General features: G+C 42.9%; 1 protein-coding gene across 1 annotated transcript in view; it reads left to right on the top strand.

Annotated features, from left to right (window-relative positions):
• The window catches only part of ABCA13 (ATP binding cassette subfamily A member 13), a 331,836-nt gene that overhangs the window by 251,643 nt on the left and 64,010 nt on the right, over positions 1-16,183 (top strand). The window contains exons 49-51 of the mRNA XM_063124168.1: positions 6,104-6,158; positions 7,378-7,555; positions 10,082-10,197. Of these exons, the coding sequence (XP_062980238.1) occupies positions 6,104-6,158; positions 7,378-7,555; positions 10,082-10,197 (349 nt within the window). The remainder of the gene's footprint in view (positions 1-6,103; positions 6,159-7,377; positions 7,556-10,081; positions 10,198-16,183) is intronic.

Raw genomic sequence — 16,183 nt, 5'->3', positions numbered from 1 at the left:
TTTATTATCATTTGGTTAAGTTTCTATGATGTTGCTGCATCCAAGAACTTGGTTGAGAAATACATAGTTCTGCATAATACACTAGTGCTTTTAATTGTTCATCAGAGGGAGGCATTTTGCCTTTTAATATACGCTCGGTGCAGTTTTAATACGCTCGGTGCAGCTATTATATACGCATTTATACATGTGTGAGGGTGGCTAGTATTTCCGTCAGAAAACATTTTCCACACCAAGAAATCACTCCATTCCAGTGAAAATCCACAGGTGTGCTGTAAAAATCTGATCAAATGCCCATCAGTTTAGATTGCCATGGCAACCTGGATGGCAAACCCATTAAGAGGGTAGCAATTGTAGTATATACAAATTCTCATATGCACCTTATCTTTTGCACTAACCAAACCCACTGACGAATCATTGCATAATCTGTCCCCCTTGTCCACTTTAAATACAGAGAAGTGGATGTTTCAATCTATATGTTTATTCTTTCTTTTAAAAGCTGCTCTTCCGAGGTTCAAGTACTTGTAACTAGGGATGTTGGAGAAATCCAGAATGGAACCAAATGAGTTTGGATTTTTTTTATGAATCTGAGCTGTGGATTCTGCAGGGGGACCACTTTCCACCTGTTGGGCGGATGGTCCTTGGACTTTCGGAACATTTCCCAAACCTTTGGGATTTCATGCAAATTTCATTGTATAAAAATATGCAAAATGTGCACTTGGGGGGGATTTCTACATGGGGGGAATTGTCCAGTTGTGCATGTGCGAATTTGTATGTGTGCAAATTCAGAAACTGGAAAAAATGATTTTGTCGATGGGGAGATGACAGAAAGAAACGTGCCTGACAGTCTGTGAAACACAGATGCAACAGATTTGGCACCACTTGTAACCAGAGTGGAGAGACAGGGACTCCTTGCTTTGGCATGTGACCTGGACTAGGGCACGAATAGGGCGTCCAAGTTGATAATCATTGAGTCATGTAATGTTTTCTTTGTATTTTGATGCTCAGACATCTTTTCCAGATGGTCAATTACGGGGGAAAAGTTATTAGAATGTTCAAAGGCCCAATGAGGGCAGTAGTTCAGGTAGTGCGAGCCATGGTGGATTCTCATTAGCACCTTGGCTGCAGCCTGATAGATTATTGTACTTTCACCTATTGCAGGGGTGAGGAACATGTGGTCCTCCAGGTGTTGTTGGACTGAAACCAGAGGCGGCTTTATATTGAGGGCAAATAGGGTGGAGACCCTCTGCCTCTCACTCAGCCACTTGTGGCAGAGAAATCCCCGTGCAACCTGGTGCATTTGCTCCGATGCACAGTGTGAAGTTGTAATTGACACACATGATCTCCTGCCCTCCTCCAACAATCTGCCCTCTGCCCCACCAGCCCCACTGAGCACCAGCCGCCACTGACTACAATACCCATCAGCACAAGTCAGCATAGCCAGTACTAAATAAATAAATAAAAAAATAAAAATACTAAGGATTGATGGGAGCTGCAGTCCAACATCACCTCTAGGGCCACACATTTCTCATCCTTGAGCTATTGGGGAAGCTCAGTGGTAGAGCACACATGCTTTGCCCAAAGGTTCAGTCTTCAGCATTTCTAGGTAGAGCTGGGAAAAACCATAAGAAAAGAGGGTCAAGAACAGCCATGGGGCTGTGTGGGAGGGGGGGAGTGTTAAGTATATGAAAAGAAATACTTGCTTAGTCATTAAAATTGTGTGTGTATAGCTATCTCAGGGTTAAACAGAGAAAGTCTATCTGTGGGCAATTACCTTGAGATAGAGGCTGTTCTGAGAACCTTGCCAAGATTCTAAGTTAGCCTCATCACAGCTGTATGTAATGTAGATAAGAATTGTGTAGATCTGTATATAGTTTCTCACTTGTGTAAAATGGATATGATCACTGCTCTCTGATCACTGCTCTATAATCACTGCTCTCTGTGTATGCCTCAGTGTGCTGATCTGAACTGATCTGAATTAGACTGCACAGAAACCTGAAAGAAATAAACCAGCTCTGCTGTGTAAGACCTGCGTGATGTGTGTTTGTTTCTGAGCACAAACAGAGTTCCAGAGAGATAAAAGTTCTGGCACAATAACCCAACAAAGGTTATGGGCCCAGTCCAGTCCAGGAAGCCTACGCCAGCCTAATCCAGGCAGAAGAACCAGAACTTGGTGGGAACGGTGCAGTATCAGAACCAGGAGTCTGCTAAAACAGAAAACTGTTGATGGAGGAAGACATCAAGCTAAAGCCAGTGCTGCAAAGTGAGGAATAATCTCAGTCGGCTGACTCTGAAGAGGACTCTGAGCAGGAGGACGGTGAGATACAAATTCCTAAAGCAGAGGAAATGGCAGGAGCTAATATGTCTGGTTTGCATCAATTGTTAGAAAAACTGAATGACTCTAACTATGCATTATGGTCTTACAAAATGCAAATGTATCTGATTCAGGCTGAACTGTGGTATGTAGTCACAGAGGATCCACCAGATAGAGCAGATCCACAGAATGCTAAATGGTTTAAGGACGATGCAAAAGCAATGGCAGTTATTGCATTAGCTGTGGAAGACTCTCAAATTTCCTTCATTCAGTTTTTGAATACATCAAAAGAGTGCTAGAATGCGCTACAAGCTGTATATCAAAGAGAAACAGCAGGCAGTAAAATAATTCTAACCCGGAAGCTGTATGGAATGAAGCTGAAACTAGGGGAGTCTATGTCAAACCATTTGAAAAGCATGAGAGAAATCTTCAATCAACTCAGGGCACGAGAGATGGAGTTTACAACTATACACCAAGTCTATGTGATTTTGTCAAGTCTTGATTCATCGTACGACGCGGTTGTCACCATGATGGAAAGTCAAGAGGAGAAAAATTTAACCCTCGAGTATGTAGCTGGAAAACTACTGGAAACCTATGAAAGAAGACAAGCTTCAAAACAACAGAGCCTTAAACTTCCTGTGGCTGAATTTCAACAAAGCCATAAATCGTCTGACGTGGTGGCTGCATTAAAGGCAAAGAAATGCTTTAACTGTGGTTCCACAGGACACTTAAGGCGGGATTGCAACAACAAGAAGAAAAAGCAGTCAACAGCAAAGTGGAGAGAAGAAAACAACATGAATGAAGCTGAATCAACAAAGAAGTGTCTTCTAGCAAGAGTCAAAAAGACAATGAATCCTTGGTTTTTGGACTCTGAGGCTTCAATAAGTATGGCAAAAGACAAACTTTCATTTGTAACCTTGGAAACTTCTACTTCAGAGCAAAAGTGTGTTACCCTTGCAAATAGAACAAAAATCCAGATTTGTGGTGTGAGTAATGTATATTTTGATTGTCTAAGAGTTGAACTACAAAGTGTTTTATATGTACCAGAATTGGAAACAAACCTTCTAAGTGTGTTTCAGTTAACAGAAATGGGGTATGAGGTTTGTTTTACTGAAGAAAATTGTACTATAAAACAAGGAAACAAGGTGTGTGTGCAGGGAATAATGAAAGAATCTTTGTATGTGATTAATACTTGTACAGAAAATGAAGTTGTAGCCAGCAAAGTCACAACAAAAACAATAGCCAATTGCAAACCACACCAAGAGTGTATCCATTTAACTCATAAAAGGTTTGGTCATGCTAACTATAAAACAATTTCTAAGATTCCAGAATTGTGTGAAGGGGTGAAAATCAAACCATGTTCTAACTATGTAGAATGTAATGTATGCAGTGAAACCAAGTGTCATAAGTCAAACATTCCAAAACATAGTGAGAGAACAACAAAAAGAATTTTTGAATTAATTCATGCAGATCTTGCAGGTCCTTTTGAGACAAGTCAAGGAGGAAACAGATTTTTCTTGTCTATTGTTGATGATTACAGTAGATTTGGATTTGTGTATGTGTTAAAACAGAAGAGTGAAACTTTTAGAAAGTTCAAAGCGTTTGTTAAGTGGAGTAAAAATAGATTTAAAAAACCTATAGCTAATCTAAGAACGGACCGGGGAAGTGAATTTCTTAGCAACCAATTTAAAAAATTCCTCAGTGATGAAAGTATACAACATGACCTTACTGCTCCATATTCACCATTTCAAAATGGAGTTGCAGAAAGGAAAAACAGAACCTTGCAGAACATGTTAAGAGCTCTATTGAAAGAGTCAGGATTGTCTAATCTGTTCTGGGCAGAAGCTTTGTCCACTTCAAATTATTTGTTAAACAGGCTTTACCACTCTGTACATGAAAAAACCCCATATGAAATGTTTTACAAAAGAAAACCTAGAGTGTCACATATAAAGGTTTTTAGAAGTAAATGTTTTGCTCATATTCAGAAAGAAAACAGACCAGGAAAGCTAGCTCAAAGAGGTTTAGAATATAAACTGTTGGGATATGATACACAAACAAAAGGCTATCGTTTGTGGTCTCCATATCACAAAAGTGTAATTGTGAGCAGAGATGTAGTTTTTCATGAACAAATGCAGGAAACAAAACAGTATGTAAGTTTGCCTGTAGAACAGAAAGCTGTAGAAACAGAAGAAATTCCTGAACAATCTCAGCAAGAGAGGGATGGGGAAGAAACTGTAGAAGAGGAAACTATGCCTGTAACTATGCCAAGATGATCAGAAAGGGAACGCAAAGCTCCAATTCGTTATTCAGATGAATACCAAAGCAAACAGGTTTCTCATAGAGCTTTACTAATAGCCTATGAACCTACTTCATTTGAGGAAATTCAGGAAATGGAACCTACAGAAGCTCAGGGCTGGCATGAAGCAATGTCAGAGGAAATCAGAGCAATAGAAAAAAATGAAACGTAAGAGCTAGTACCTTTACCTGAAAGTCGTAAAGCCATTACCTGTAAATGGGTATTCAAAGTAAAACAAAATGAGAAAGGACAGGTGGAAGGTTCAATAGTAAAACACAAAAAGATGCTTTAAAGCTAGGTCTCATATTGTAACACAATTTAAACAACATGCGCAAGAGGAGGACTGTTAAGTATATGAAAAGAAATACTTGCTTAGTCATTAAAATTGTGTGTGTATAGCTATCTCAGGGTTAAACAGAGAAAGTCTATCTGTAGGCAATTACCTTGAGATAGAGGCTGTTCTGAGAACCTTGCCAAGATTCTAAGTTAGCCTCATCACAGCTGTATGTAATGTAGATAAGAATTGTGTAGATCTGTATATAGTTTCTCACTTGTGTAAAATGGATATGATCACTGCTCTCTGATCACTGCTCTATAATCACTGCTCTCTGTGTATGCCTCAGTGTGCTGATCTGAACTGATCTGAATTAGACTGCACAGAAACCTGAAAGAAATAAACCAGCTCTGCTGTGTAAGACCTGCGTGATGTGTGTTTGTTTCTGAGCACAAACAGAGTTCCAAAGAGATAAAAGTTCTGGCACAATAACCCAACAGGGAGGGGAGAGGAACCTCTTCATTGTAGGGATGAGTAAGAAATTCATTCCATCTGAATTTCTCCACTGAGTGAACTGGAACAGAGTTATGCATCGAAAGTCACACTCTCTTGAATGTGGGCTACAGTTCTTTACTTAAAGAAATAAATGCACACACAAAAAAGCACACATCAGGAAAAGTGCACACAAAAACCAATGCACTACAGAATATTTCTGTGCATAGAAATATACAAAATATACAAATATACAAAATAGTGAAAACAATGCACAGAAATGCATTACTATAGGGAAAGTAGTTTGCAAAAATCTGAAGCTTAGGAAAAATTGTGCACAGGCATTTGGGGAAAGGGCACACAAAAACACATCTATTAGGAGAAATGTACGCAAAAATGCATATGAATGTTCATGCTTTAAAAATAAAATTCATAGGCTGGTTCAGAATTGGGTGGAACCAAACTTAAAACTGGAAAACTGAGAAACTAAAGGAAACCGCCCAGAGAGCTCCGGCTATTGGGCGGTATAGAAATGCAATAAATAAATAAATAAAATCAACAGATTCGCCGTTCCACTTGTATTTTTAAAATCTGTGTGCAAGTGACAAACAATACTGAAACTTTTATTGGAAGTACTAACTTTGTATGCAGCTTTCTAAAAATCCTATGTAGAGCTCTGTTTATTCAGGGGCTCATAGCATTAAATAGATTATGGTCTTTCTTTTTACAGGAATCACACTCCACAGCTGTCCATATGGAGGTGCACTGCTGGATGAGGATAAGATGTAAGTATGACTTTTAACAGATGTAAAACTGAAACCAACTTGACTAGTTAACGCTGTACATTAGGGAATGGCCGTTCACATGCAGATTCCCATCTCATTAAGACAACCAGCTGGCCTTCAGGATGAAATTGAGACTAGGCAGTAGGAGGCAGCACTCCTCAAGGTTCATGTTGACTGCATTAATAAGAATCCTGTGTGGTTGGTTGTTGGGCAACCTCATACATGTTCCCTCTTGCTTTGAATTAACAGATCCTACACTGTGCCTGCTACTGCACACCAACCTGGCAGGCACAGACACACCACACATTACTTTTTAATTAAAACATTATCTCCAGCAAATAGATTTCAAAATTCAAATATTCTGGAATTTTGCAAATTTCAAATTCAAGGAATTTGAATTCATATTCAAGGAATTTTTGTGAACCGCCCAGAGAGCTTCGGCTATTGGGCGGTATAAAAAAATGTAATAAATAAATAAATAAATAAATAAACTTTGCAATATTAATAACTAGTGCAAATCCCATCTTGCCATGGGGTTGGTAGTCTGAGAGAATGACTGGATAAAAGATGTTTGCCAGTGTCCCATGCAACTAGAACAACTTTACACTTTTAAAACAAATGTACTACAAATAAACTGGCAAAGTTGGGGGGAAAGTTTTTTTTAAAAAAGTTTGCTTACCATTTCATGAAATCTGAGGTTGAAAAACATGATGTAAGACTTTTCTCTCTTCTCTCTCTGGAGTCCTTTCAGCTCTTCCTCCTCAACTTCTCTTCCTCCTCCTCAAACTATCACCAAGTGGCTTTTTCTCAGCTCCTTTCCCAGCATTCTGTGCCTGTCTTTTCAATGGCCCAACATTCTAAGACCTCATAGGAGGAAGCATTATGACACGGGCAGACACACACTGTGTCACATTTTACTTTACATTTAACCTTTGCCTCATCCCTCTCTCTTCCCAAGCTGCCCAAAGCTAATCTTTGGACTGTTCATGCTTCACTTTAAAACAAAAATGAGCAAAATTGTTCTTAGTAATAAGCCTTGCACTATTGAATTCTTATATAAGATGCCAGTGTTATTTGTGCTTTCATGTGTTGTTACAGTTGGTTCATTCTCTCATATGTGTATGGATTTCAGTGAGTGGTTAGCAGAGATCTGAGAAGAAAAAGAACCCTGTTTCATGGTCCAATCATTCTAATGGCATTGATTTCTTTTGCAACCCAGAATGGAGAATGTCCGTCAGTGTGGAGTAGCCCTATGCATCATGTTGGGGTTCTCAATCCTTACTGCCTCCATTGGAAGTTCAATGGTTAAAGACAGGGTTTCGGGGGCAAAGCGGCTGCAGCACATCACTGGACTTGGCTATAAGACATACTGGTTTGCTAATTTTCTTTATGACATGGTATGTATTGTGTATGTCATCCCCTCTGCCTGTGAATAATATTGGTGCACTATCAAGGCATGTTTAGGTTCAGAAATAGGTAGCTCAAGGTGGGCAACCCGAGGCCTTCGGCCTAATTTCAGAAGCCCTTTACCTCTGGCAAGAGCAATCTGTTCCTCTCCTGGCAGCAAGGTGAGTGGGGAGGAAGATGGGGGTGGGGGTGGGGAGAGAGAGAGAGAGAAAGAAAAAAAGAAAGAAAATGGCTCTGGCTCTGACCAATGCTGGCTTTGACTTGACCCACTGCTGGAATACAGCCCCTGACAGATTATCCCCTAGAGAATATGGCCTTTGCCCCCCCCCCCAAAAGAAGTTTCATTCATTATGCTCATGCTCTAAATACAGATAGATAGACAGATACTGAGAGACTGTGTGGTGTAGTGGTTAGAGCGTTTGACTGGGACTCGGGACACCCAGGTTCTACCTCCCACATGGCCATGAAGCACACTGGCTGACTTTGGGCCAGTAACTGACGCTCAGCCTAACCTACCTCACATCTGTTCTTTTATTCACTGGGAACAGTGTATCATGTACTATTATCCCCTTTTTGCCTCAAGACCCATGAGTTTCTCAAAGTTCAAATCCGATTTTAAGCCAACTTTTTGATTGGGCTCTTTGTACAAACTCTCTCTCTCTCTCTTTCTCTCTCTCTCTCTCTCTCTCTCTCTGTGTTTCTCTCTTTCCCAGAACAAAGTTAGCCACACCAGAGTATAATCACACCTAGAGACTTAAACTATACATATATGCCGTGTGTTCCGCCAAACCAGTAATTCAGATATGTTCAAGTTGTGGGTTGACCAGCAATACAAATATTACCACCACCACCCCACATACACACCCATCATCCTATCTACAGGTGTTGTGTGTAGCCTTAATTACTATTTATCTTTTACAATGGTGCATTTGGGGTCACAGCAGGATGCTGGGGATGGGGGTGGTCTAAGAGCTGGAATAAGGCAGGCTACATTTTATCTTCTTGAGAACTTCCAAAAATACTGTAAAAAGGACAGTGATAGGACTGATGTTGCTGATGGCTCCATTGCTGACAGGAATTGGAATGTTGTGAGGATAAAATGGAGTGGAGGAAGGGGACCAGGTTCCTTGCAAGATATAAATGTAATGATAAAATATAGATGAGGAGATAAGTTGAAGTGCCACCAAATTCTTTCTGAAGCAAAATGACAAGGTAATGTACTGGTTCCTGATTGGGCAAAACAGCCAAGGAGTTGATCAATGGCAGTGAAATTTCTTGACAGGGGCCTACAGATCTCAGAATGGTGGTTTATTGTAGTATGGGTGGATATTATTTAAAGTGTTATTTATTTATTTTATTTTATTTACAATATGTATATACCGCTCCCCGTTGAAAATTTCGGAGCGGTGTACAAGATAAAATAAAATAAAACCAGAATAAAACACTTTAAAATAGATTTTAAAAGAAATCTATTTTTTGAGGAAGAAAGGGCTGTGGCTGTTTCACTTCAAAGCTATGACTGAATCATTGCTGCCTATTTCTTTTTACCATATAAAGGTCGTAACTGGACATGGTATGGAAGTTCTGTGTTGGGGATCTTGCACAGTTTGTTTGCTTTTGCTGATCAGAAGCCCCACATGGTTACATTGAAGACTGAGAAAGTAGTGCTGGGTCAGGGGTTGTATAACCTTTTCCTCCATAACAGTACCATAGTTATTAAAGAACAACCCTGTTCAGATGACATGCTAAGTCCCAGTGGTTAAGCATTTTGAGCTAAACTATGACCCTGTTCAGACAATACGCTAAGCCACAATGGTTAAGCATGACATAGCGGGTTGTGTGAACCATTCGTGGCCATGGTGGCTACATAACCACAGTTTAAACATGCTCACTAACCATTTGCTACAAAAGGGTTAGCGGCCTAACCATGGCTTAGCGTGTCGCCTGAACAGGCCCAACATGGGAATTGGGATAACCACAGTACTGAAGAATATATCAAAGTCTTGAATACACTTTATGTCACCAAGATGGCTGAAATTTGGCAAATAAACGATTATTTTTAGGAAAACCTGAAAGGATAACGACTTTTAGGTCCAGAAGTTAAAACGTACGCAAGATTTACCACACAACAGAGACTCTGCAGAGCAGAGCAGTTCAAGTCACACAAAGAACAGAAAATCTGTGGGGGTTATTTTCCTCCTCCATGCACTTGGATTGGGAGAGGGGAATTTGCAGTGGCAGCCAGGAACATAAAGCTGAAAGTGAAGGCACCTGTTCATGTGTGTGAGTATTCTCCAACTCATGTGCTTTAGCAGACTGCGGTAGGGGAGTGTCCAGTAGTAGCCAGGAATATATCTATACTTGCAGAATGCAAGGTGTATTTCCTAGTATGTGGTATAATTACAAGACAGATGAGAATTGCTTGCAGCAAATCAATTTACATCCAGCCTGAACTGGTCAAATTTGCATAAAGAGCACCAACCTTAACACTCCGCTTTTTTGTTTTGGATTTGTAGCTGTTGTATCTGGTTCCAGTCAGCCTGTGCGTTGGCATTATTACTGTCTTCCAGCTATCAGCCTTCACTTTCCGCGAGAACTTGGCAGCCACTGGTCTCCTGCTGATTCTCTTCGGGTAGGTGATTGGAAACGCTGCTCCAGAACTAGAGGTGATGTTTCAGGAGCAGACATCTTGAAGGCTGCTGCACCCCCCTACGGCTGAGGAGCATGATATTTTTGCTTTGTAGGTGATTACTGTTTCACGGAGCAGATTGAGAGAACAAGCTGCAACATGAGGCTTAATACACAGTGGGAGAAAGGGAAAAGGAATATTTTCCACACTCATTAGAAGAAAAAGCTTCCAAGAACCCATAACCCTGCATGATATTCTTTTTACAAGTAGACACTGATTGCGTGTCATTGCTAAAGAGATCCTCAAAGCGCCCCCAAACCCCACACAAAAATACCCAACCTAGCCAGTGAAATCATTTTAGATTTCAGATATGTTGCTGTACTAAATATGCTGTGCATTAGGAAAACTAGTGCTTGGAGCCTGTATAGAATATCTCTCCCTACCTAACTGAGAGAAGCGAGGAAATGTACCATACATAATGCATTGGAATCAGGACCTGCCCTTCGTGAGAGGAAGGTCTCTGCTCATGCAAGGTCACTCTGCCTGGGGCTTGTCTAGACGGGCGCTTTTCCCTGCAGTAGCTTCGGAGTGGTGGCAGGTGAGCTACATGATGCAGCTGCCACTCCGAAGCGATCCAGGGGCAAAGCCCCAAAGCTCCGTGCTAAAAACGCACTTACACTTACTTTTTGAGCTTGGAGCGAGGCTCCACACCTCTCTGGACCCTTGTTAAAAAAAAAAAAAGTTTTTAGATATTTTGCGAGGGAGGGAGCACCCCGTTCCTCTACCTCCCCCCCCCATTTAGTTGTAAATGTGATCCTTCGCATATACAGATTTAGAAAGAAAGAAAGAACTAAACTTAGGACATTTTTTTAAAAAAAAACAACAACTAATCTTGGAAGACGGGCACGGTTGCTCCCAGGCGCCCCTGAACTGCTGTGTGTGTGCTCGGGTGGGTGGGCACAGCAGCGATGATGGCGGCGCCTACCGGAAAGCCTGCAACTGCACTCCTTCCACTGGTCAGAAGGAGCGCCAATGCGGTGGTACGCCGCCTTGCGCCACCCCGTGTTGCAGACCTGACGTCATCAAGACAAGGGCCTGATTTTTGCAGTTCCTCCTCCCTAAACACACACACATCACAGGTCACCCCATTCAGCAGGGTCTGAGGACTCTCTGACCCTGCTTAGAGGACATGCTACACTATAGTGGTTAAGAGCTTTGAGCTAAACATTATAGCTTAGCGTGTCGTGTGAACCATTCCTAACCATGGTGGCTGCATAACCATGGTTTAAACAGGCCCACTAACCATTTGCTGCAAAAGGGTTAGCGGCCTAACCAGGGCTTAGCGTGTTGTCTGAACAGGCCCTCTGTGTAGCTTTTCCAGGGGGCTGAAAGGACTGCTGTGGGAAGGAGGGGACGGAAATTTTATTTATTTATTTATTTATTACATTTTTATACCGCCCAATAGCCGAAGCTCTCTGGGCGGTTCACAAAAATTAAAACTACAAAAAACATCCAACAGGTTAAAAACACAATTACGAAATACAGTATAAAAAGTGCAACCAGGATAAAACCACACAGCAAAGTTGATTATAAGATTAAAATACAGAGTTAAAACAGTAAAATTTAAATTTAAGTTAAAATTAAGTGTTAAAATACTGAATGAATAAAAAGGTCTTCAGCTGGCGACGAAAGCAGTACAGTGTAGGTGCCAGGCGGACCTCTCTGGGGAGCTCATTCCACAACCGGGGTGCCACAGCGGAGAAAGCCCGCCTCCTAGTAGCCACCTGCCTCACTTCCTTTGGGAGGGGCTCACGGAGAAGGGCCCCTGTAGATGATCTTAAGGTCCGGGTAGGTACATATGGGAGGAGGCGTTCCTTCAGATAACCTGGCCCCAAACCGTTTAGGGCTTTAAATGTCAATACCAGCACTTTGAATTGGGCCCGGACCTGGACTGGCAGCCAATGAAGCTGGAAAAGGACTGGCGTAATGTGATCTCGTCGGCCAGTCCCTGTTAGTAAACGGGCTGCTCTGTTTTGTACCAGCTGAAGCTTCCGGACCGTTTTCAAAGGCAGCCCCACGTATAACGCATTGCAGTAATCCAAACGAGAGGTTATCAGAGCATGGATAACTGTAGCTAGGCTATCACTGTCCAGATAAGGAAATGTCCACTTCCTCCAGCATAAATCTGGATTCCACCCTCCATCTGGCAAATAGCACATGCACTCTGTTGCTGAAAAGTGGGGTTGTTGCTTTTTAAAAGAGTGATGACTAGATGCACATTCTCTTGCATGACAATAGATCCTTTCTCAAAGACACACAGCATGTAGATCACAACATGGATGCTTCTCATTGGGGAAAATGATGCCGTTTTTTGACAGTTCCACAGATAGCAACCAACAATGCCCCTTAGTGGAACAGTTCGTACTGCTTTAGTCTGGGGGTCTCCAAGTGGTGCTCGTGGGGCCCAGTGTGTCCACAGACACCTCTCTTGGCACCCGTCATGCTCCCTCCTCCTCCTGATTTTTATTTTATTTCTTAAGATTTTTTTAAATCCCAACATTTTAGAAAACTGGGAGGCTGACTTGCTGCAAAGCAAAGCATTACCCTCCAACGAGCCGAAGCTGTGCTGTGGGAAGAAGAGGGCAGGGAAGTCCACTTCCTGTAGCTCAGTTGATCCAGTTTAAATCTGGATCCAACTCCTGGATGGTGTCAGATGTGCTGCCCAGCATACAAACTTAGCAATACCAGGGAACATGGGTATCCGATTGCCACCAAGATTGATTACAGACGAAAAAAAACAAAGATGGCTTTTTGAAGGCATCTACTCCTGTTCTGTCCCTCACATACGATAAGGGCATTCATGAAATAAATAGCACTGTCCCTAGAAAGTGAAGGCTGCAATCCTGCGTACATAGACTTGGGGAAATGGTGGCACTCTCGACTTTAAACCCGCTTGGGATGAGGCTGTAAATTATGAAGATAGTAAGTGGGAACCAGGCAGATTGTAAATGGGGACCAGAAGTCACTGGAATGGCTCAGGGTTAGAGTGATCATCAGTACTCAAATGTTTCATGCCCACGAACCAAATCTATTTTGCAGTAGAGGGCAAACAAGTCTCAAGGGCCATCATCTGTTGACCTTGCCTCTTGCTGTGGGGATCAGTGAGGGATCAACTACAGCTAAGGATGAGTGAGACCTTCCATATAATTTCAACTAGGGATGTATGAGCATTTTGGTTTGATTTGTTCCCTACTCACATTTGTGAATGTGAATTGGAGCGCAGTCAGTCAGTCAGTCAGTCAGACAAGAGGCACAGCAGGAGTGCTCACGATAACAGGCAAGAGGTCAAAAACCAGTCAGGTACTTTATGCAGTCCAGAAACAGGATCATTAGGCAGTCCAAAAAGTTTGGAAATAGAGGTATGGTTCAGGAGACAAGATACACAGCAAAGGCAGGGTGGACCATGTTGTTCCAGTACTGGCTGAGCTTTCAGTGGAGGCTTTTAAGCTCAAAGCCTGCTAGGTTCCACCCAGAGCTTGGCTGAAGTAATTAAGACTCCCTTTCCAAAGCCTTACTCCTGAGGAGTTACTTTCTCCTGAGGAGACCTTTTCTGGAGGTGAGCATTCCTTTACACAGGAGGCCTACTATGTCTCTTCAGTCGATGACGCTCCCGGGGTTTGGTCAGCCTCTGCCTCAGGGGCAGAACGCCTTTTCCCTGAGAGGGATGGCCTTGCAACCATCTCCCCCGAGGGCTCAGCCTCTGGTGGCAGCCCTGGTCTGGGGTGGTCTGGGTTTCTGGGGCCTCTAGCTCTTCCTCTGAAAAGGACTCCTCCAGTGGAGCCATGACAGTGCGCAAGAAAGATGCACTTTAAAACATGTGTTTTCTCCAAAATACACATCTTCACGCTTAAGCCTATGAGGGGAAAGTGCTCATTTTGGGTGCACACTTTAGAAAAGGTGCACTGAAATGCACACATTTTCTGGTTCAGGAAAAAGAAGCGCTCGCATTTGGGAATGAGACGAACCGAGCGTTGAGGTCAAAATCAGAGCACCCCAGTGATTTCCCCATCCCTAATTTCCACAGGCATTCACTCCTTATCAGAAAATAACAAGGCATGTTCGGAACATATTTTTTTGGCAAATTTTCTAGCATGATGCCAGACTAATTCTTATAATCAGTCTTCATGATAGCTTTGGTTATCACTGTTTTCTATTGCTAGTGCACATGGCTAATGCTTCTCCCCAGCCCTCCTTATTACTTAAATGAGTAACATTTAAGTGCATCACCACTCCCCTTCTTCTTTTTTTCCTGGATCTGAAATCACTTCAAACATCTGGTGTGATATTCACAACACTCCTCTGCTTCTGTGTGTTATTATTATTTTGCTTCAGGGAACAATGATCACAATTATTCCAAGATTTCACTGTTTGTAACTCACCAAGCTTAGCACGTCCCAACAGCCAGCCACATATTATGGCCTGCAGTGTGTTTGACAATCAACACCCCCTCCCCTTGATTGTTGAAGTCTCAGGCAGACAGCTAAGACAGGAGGTTTATCATACCTCTTACAGACTGCCATACATGGCCGGTGTTGCATTTGGCAGGTTGAAAATTGTACCAGCCTGATATAAGTTAATCTTCAGAACCTGAGAATGTTTGAGTGATGTATTCTCCTTTGATGCTGGTGGGTGCTCCAGATGATCGTTCCAGCCTATCACTCTAATGTTCTTTTATGCTCCACCATAAAACAAAACGTGATATTTAAAGTCAGTTTCCCCCCCTCGGACTGCTTGGCTTTGCTGTGCCAAGAGACCAAAGAATCAGTTACTAGGCTCCCAGAATCAGTGCAATCCTATGCCTTCCTGGTTATGTTAGAAGGAAGTTCTAGGTCATATACTGTCTGTCCTTTGGGCTTAAAATGGGTATGTCATGGGCTGTAGATGCTCAAATGTCCTCAAGGAGTCAAAATCAAGGAAAGCTCCTGGGCCAATCTACATAGCTTTATTGCAAACAATGAACACTTCTGTAGCACAAATTAGGCACCTTTACGGGAAAATTTCCCCTAGGCAACTCTGTGCAACTAAGCAATGCAATTGACCGTTCAATGGAAGGAAAAGGCTTTTCAAATGTCTGAAGCTTCAAGGTGGAGGAGGAAGCGTAGACGCCTTCTCACGCAACCTCTCCGACTGTCGCTTTGGTGCTGATCTCGCTGAACGTTTTAACTTCCGGCGATTCCTAGCATCCAGTAATGTTTTGGAATGTTCACCCCCGGAAGTTGACTCCCTGTCTCCTGAGAGCATAGGATCTGGCCTTGAGGAGACAGACTCTAGGAGGGGCGTATCTGCAGCTGGAGGCTCTTCGGTGTGAACTACCTCCCCCACTAGCTCGGCAACTTCTGAATCAGAATCTGTTTCTGATGGACTCCCTGCGACCTCTGGTCCCAACCCCGGAGTAGTAGGGACATACATGACAGGGTAGAAGATCTTGTGCGTATTATTATATATTGTACATATTATTAGAACAACATTTCCTGGCTAGTTATTTTCAGTAGGACTGTGCTCCACTCCGATTCAGATCGTAAATCTGGAGTGGAGTGACCCGATCCGCCTCTGTCAAAGGCGGATCCGAATTGGGTCGGGGAGCTGCGGATCGAGGTGAAGCGGTTCGTCTCCATCCGGAGCTCCGAATGCAGGTAAGTGGGGGGGAGGGGGCTCACCTGGTGCTGCCACAGCCGCTGAAGTCTATGCAGTGATGGTCGTGGAGCCAGGTAAGGGGGCAGGGGGGAGGGGGCTTACCTGTGTCCGTCGCAGGCTTCAACTGAGGCCCACGCCTCAGTTAAAGCCTGCGCCAGACCGCGACGGAGGCAGGGAAGTGGGGGGGCTTACCTGGCTCCACCACCACAGTCCGTGTGGGGATGGTGGCAGAGCCAGGTAAAGGGGCAGGGGGAGGGGGGCTTATTCGCCCCCCATTTTGTCCCCTCTTCCCTAC

The sequence above is a fragment of the Elgaria multicarinata genome, chromosome 1 (genome assembly GCF_023053635.1).
Source record: "Elgaria multicarinata webbii isolate HBS135686 ecotype San Diego chromosome 1, rElgMul1.1.pri, whole genome shotgun sequence".
Lineage (NCBI taxonomy): Eukaryota > Metazoa > Chordata > Lepidosauria > Squamata > Anguidae > Elgaria > Elgaria multicarinata.
Note: the sequence above shows the minus strand (reverse complement) of the source record. Positions and strands in the feature narration are given on the sequence as shown.